The following is a 4,173-nucleotide window of genomic DNA, read 5'->3' on the forward strand; positions in this document are numbered from 1 at the left end:
AATATATGAGTTTGTATGTAATGTATGAATATAATATACAAGTTTCACTTTTTAAATGGAATTACTGAAATAAATCTACTTTTTCATGATATTCTAATTTTATGACCAGCACCTGTATGATGATGATTTTACAAAAGTTTATAAAAAATATGTTTCTAACATGGATATAAATGCATAAACTGCTAATTTGGTTTCCTGCTGTTATGTTTAAATGCGCCTCAGAGACTTGTAAATAAATGCACTGCAAATAACTACATAATAAATGCTATAAAAAATTAGAAAAATATAATACTCTTGCCTTTTTTGTTTAAATATCCAATTTAAGTTGACTCCTTCAGGTACATCTAATCCCCAATAATTTAGTGAAGATTAAATAATTTAAAGTGTATTTGAAAGCATCAATGAAAAACCCATTAACTTGTATATCCTTATTTGTCCAGAAAAAATCCCACAGCGACACAGATCACGTGAACACATCCCACGTGAGGCTTGGCCACGCCCACATGCTTCGCCACAGCAAAAATTGTTTGATTTCCATAGGACTGTGCTGAGTGATTTTGAAGTCTGTAACTTAAAAGATGAAGGAGGAGTTCGATCAGATACCTGTACAGGAAACGAGACAATATGGCAGCTTGGATCCAAGATGGCCGACTTCCTGTGRCATTTGGACCATGGCTCCAAGAGACTTTTTTGTAAGTGCTGATACATTACATATGTGTGCTGAATTTCATAACTGTCAGTGAAAGGATGGCTTGGAGCTGATTTTTTTGAAATATTGTAGGGGGCGCTATGGAGTAATTAGGCCACGCCCACCAAATGTTACGCATTCCTGTTGAAGACCAGATAAGGATCGATGACGGGTGATTTGGTACAGATCGGCTGAAATATGTGGTTAAAGATGGCCGACATGTAAGTTTGTATCTTGAGTCATCTCAGTTTCACTAGCAGTGGTCACTGATGACACACAAAATTTGGTGCAAATTCGATGATGTCTCAGTGAGCTATAAATTTTCATCAATTCTAGGTGGCGCTGTTGRGTCAAACTCCAATGTAATCCTRTAGGCCTCTTCAGAGGTTAACAAAGATCATATACAGTATTTGCARTTTGGAGCATATCGGATCATGTATGTATAATTTAGAGCCAAGTATGCAAACAGCGAAACATCATCATTCGCCACTTGGTCACGCCCACTCTATCCAGCCAACAATCAGTGTTGAGATAAGCATGCAGCATCAACTAGTTGCGTCACCAGACATAGGTAGAAATCTGTAATAGTCACAGGGTAAAAGATGAATATCCAGCAGGTAAATAATTAAATTCCTGTTTTGAGGGGGCGGGGCTAAGGTGATGTCACCAAATGACCACGTGGGTGGGATGAGTACCAGTCTGGTATGACACAGRTATGATCATGCAGCTGTGACCTGCTAAGTAAACAATCAGGAGTGGCAGATGGAGTAGTTGACACAGAGGACACCATGAAAACCTTGTAAGTGCTTAAAACGGGTTTATAACAGTTTGTTTTTCTTTTATAACAAAAGTAAAATAAGTGACGTATTAACTTGACCAGTTAGACGTGTTTATGTTTATTATTTGAGATTTCTTACATAGATAAATGCTGCTAACATCATATATGGTCTGAAGCAACTAAAATAACTTTATGTCGCATTAAAAAAACTGTAAAAAATTAATTAAGAAACTCGTTTGCTTTCAGCTTGATCTCTACAGTGTTACTGTTTCTTGTTAAAACCACTATCAAGGTTTTGATTTGTTTTCTTTAAACTACCGGGTGTATCTGATTTGAAATTCTTCTCATAATTATGTTGTTTTCCTGCAGAGTGCTCGTCGCCCCTTTGTTATTCAGCTCTTTGGTCTGGAGTGGATATCTTGAATATGACCAAGATGTCTTGTAAGCAACTATTTAAAGTCATTTTTACTTTTTTTTCCCTTTTATTTCCCCGCATGTAAAATACACCAAGAATAGTTAGACTTTAGGGAACAACCCTAAAGTCAGAAATTCCTGGCCTTCGTATCCATCCAGGGTCATTAAAGTCACAGTCTGGTCATTTTTGTGTCATGAGCAATAGGAAGGTTTTATCCAAGCTGGGCTAACAGATATATTTACACACATACATACATTTGTATGTGTGTATCTGTAACACACACATTTATTTGTGTAATAATGCATTATAAGGTAGAGAATAACAATCTAAACAAAATGTGTAATGGATATGTATAAATGTTTATTAGCTAATGTAATGTTATTTCACACTAGTATGACATTCTCGAGAAATAGTTTTTATAAGACAGAAAAACAAATGATAAGCAGACCTGTATTTGCTAGCTATTAGCCTAGCCTGGATGAAGACTTTGGCCCTTTTTTCATACTTTGATGTCATGACTGATAATGTTCTGTCTGAGAGAGCATCACCTCATTTCCTAAATGAGCCGACTATCCCTGTAATGTTGCTGCTTTGGGAGGTTTAATTTATAGTTTTCTTTTAATGATCTCATTGAAGCACAATGTAATGACATATTTTTTGTGTTATAAGATGTGTATTTACTTTCCCCTGCAGGATACCGGAGGACTGGAGCCATCTTGGTCGAGTTGACTCCTCAGAGGAGCTGAAGCTGACGTTTGCCTTAAAGCAGCAGAACCTTCACCTGCTGGAGGAAACACTGCGGCAGGTGTCAGACCCGGACTCGCCTCAGTATGGTAGGGTTTTGGCTGTTAGGCAACACTGTAAACTCAGGATGAAAACACAAAAAAAATCTGCTGTATAAGTGAGTTTCTCCTCCACAGGTAAATATCTCAGTTTGAAGGAAGTAGCTTCTCTCGTTCGTCCCTCTGAACTCAGCCAGAAAGCAGTGCACAGCTGGCTGCAGAGTCATGGGATTTCACACTGTCTCACTGTTCACACTGAGGACTTTCTACAGTGCACCATGACTGCAGAGTAAGCACTTTTTTTTAGTATCACTTGTCCTCCTTTGCTCACTTGCTGTGGTTACTTTTTCTCCTCAGGTTTCATAGATGTGAAAAGGCTGTGCTTGAATCTCATGATTTAGTTCCTSTTTTTGAGGTTGCACATAAAAAAGCAACTGCCGCGGTCTACTTCTTTGCAAAAATCTGCAGTAAACTTGTGAAATTACTAAAAATGGAGCTGTAATAAACTGTGTGCGTCTGACGCARTGATTGCAGATTGATTATCAGCCGAGTCTTCCTCGTTCAGAAGGAAAGTCAACTCCAATGATGCCGTTCAGAACATTTATTGAGGAAGGTGTAGTAGCAGGTACAAAAGAGATGATGTGGTGGGAGGAAATTTCAACKTTCGTTTGCTTCTCTTGCGGGCTCTGAGCATCGGATCCGGGAAAGTGAGATGACTTTGGAAAGCTACGGTCCTCCTCTACAAACTGGAGGTGGTTGCAAGTCCCTGGGATGTTCCCCCGCGGAGCTATTAACCAACGAGCGGCCGAAAAAGGTGCTTTGGCGGGCGATATAGTACTCAATTTACTGCGGAGCCTCTAGCGCCAGCTTTGACCGTCGGATCCAGGCAAGAGATGGCTCTTTTTAAACCTCTGGATATCCMCTACAACCTGGGGGTGGTTGCAAGTTCCTGGGATGTTTCCCCGCGGAGATATAAGCGATCAAAAGTTGTCGGGCGAGCTCCGGCGGGTGAAACGGCTGAATTACAGCACGGGGCTGCTTGTGCTGATGCAGGGGTATAAAAGGAAGAGATCCAGTGAGGTGGAACCYTGGTCCTACGTCCAGCACCRGCTCTCCCGCCTGGATTTAGCCAGAAACCCCCTGGCGGGCTATATTTCTGCAAAAATGCATAAAATTCAGAAACCCACCTGATGGATCTGTTCCAGGGGMAAAAAAGGAACAGATTTGGTCAGGTGAAATTGGTCCTGGAAGCTCAGCACCGGGTTTTTTAGCCACCTGCCTGCTAAACAGCCCCCGGGCGATATTTCTGCAATAATGCATAAAATTCAAAAACCCACCTGATAAAAATATTACAGGGGATAAAATGAACAGATTTGGTCAGGTGAAACCGGTCCTGGAAGCTCAGCACCGGTTTTAATGACAATCTGCCTGCTGGAGTAAGTAAGTAAGTAAGTAAGTAAACTTTATTTCTATAGCGCTTTTCACAGACCAGGGTCACAAAGTGCTGCAC

General features: G+C 40.3%; 1 protein-coding gene across 1 annotated transcript in view; it reads left to right on the forward strand.

The window, feature by feature from the left end:
* Positions 1-1,454: 1,454 nt before the first annotated feature.
* Positions 1,455-4,173, forward strand: part of tpp1 (tripeptidyl peptidase I) — a gene marked incomplete in the record, with an annotated part of 17,498 nt that continues 14,779 nt past the window's right edge. Inside the window, 4 exon segments of the mRNA XM_014013947.1 lie at positions 1,455-1,487; positions 1,836-1,907; positions 2,575-2,714; positions 2,802-2,952. Coding sequence (XP_013869401.1) covers positions 1,477-1,487; positions 1,836-1,907; positions 2,575-2,714; positions 2,802-2,952 — 374 coding nt within the window.

The sequence above is a fragment of the Austrofundulus limnaeus genome, unplaced genomic scaffold (assembly GCF_001266775.1).
Source record: "Austrofundulus limnaeus strain Quisiro unplaced genomic scaffold, Austrofundulus_limnaeus-1.0 Scaffold2, whole genome shotgun sequence".
Lineage (NCBI taxonomy): Eukaryota > Metazoa > Chordata > Actinopteri > Cyprinodontiformes > Rivulidae > Austrofundulus > Austrofundulus limnaeus.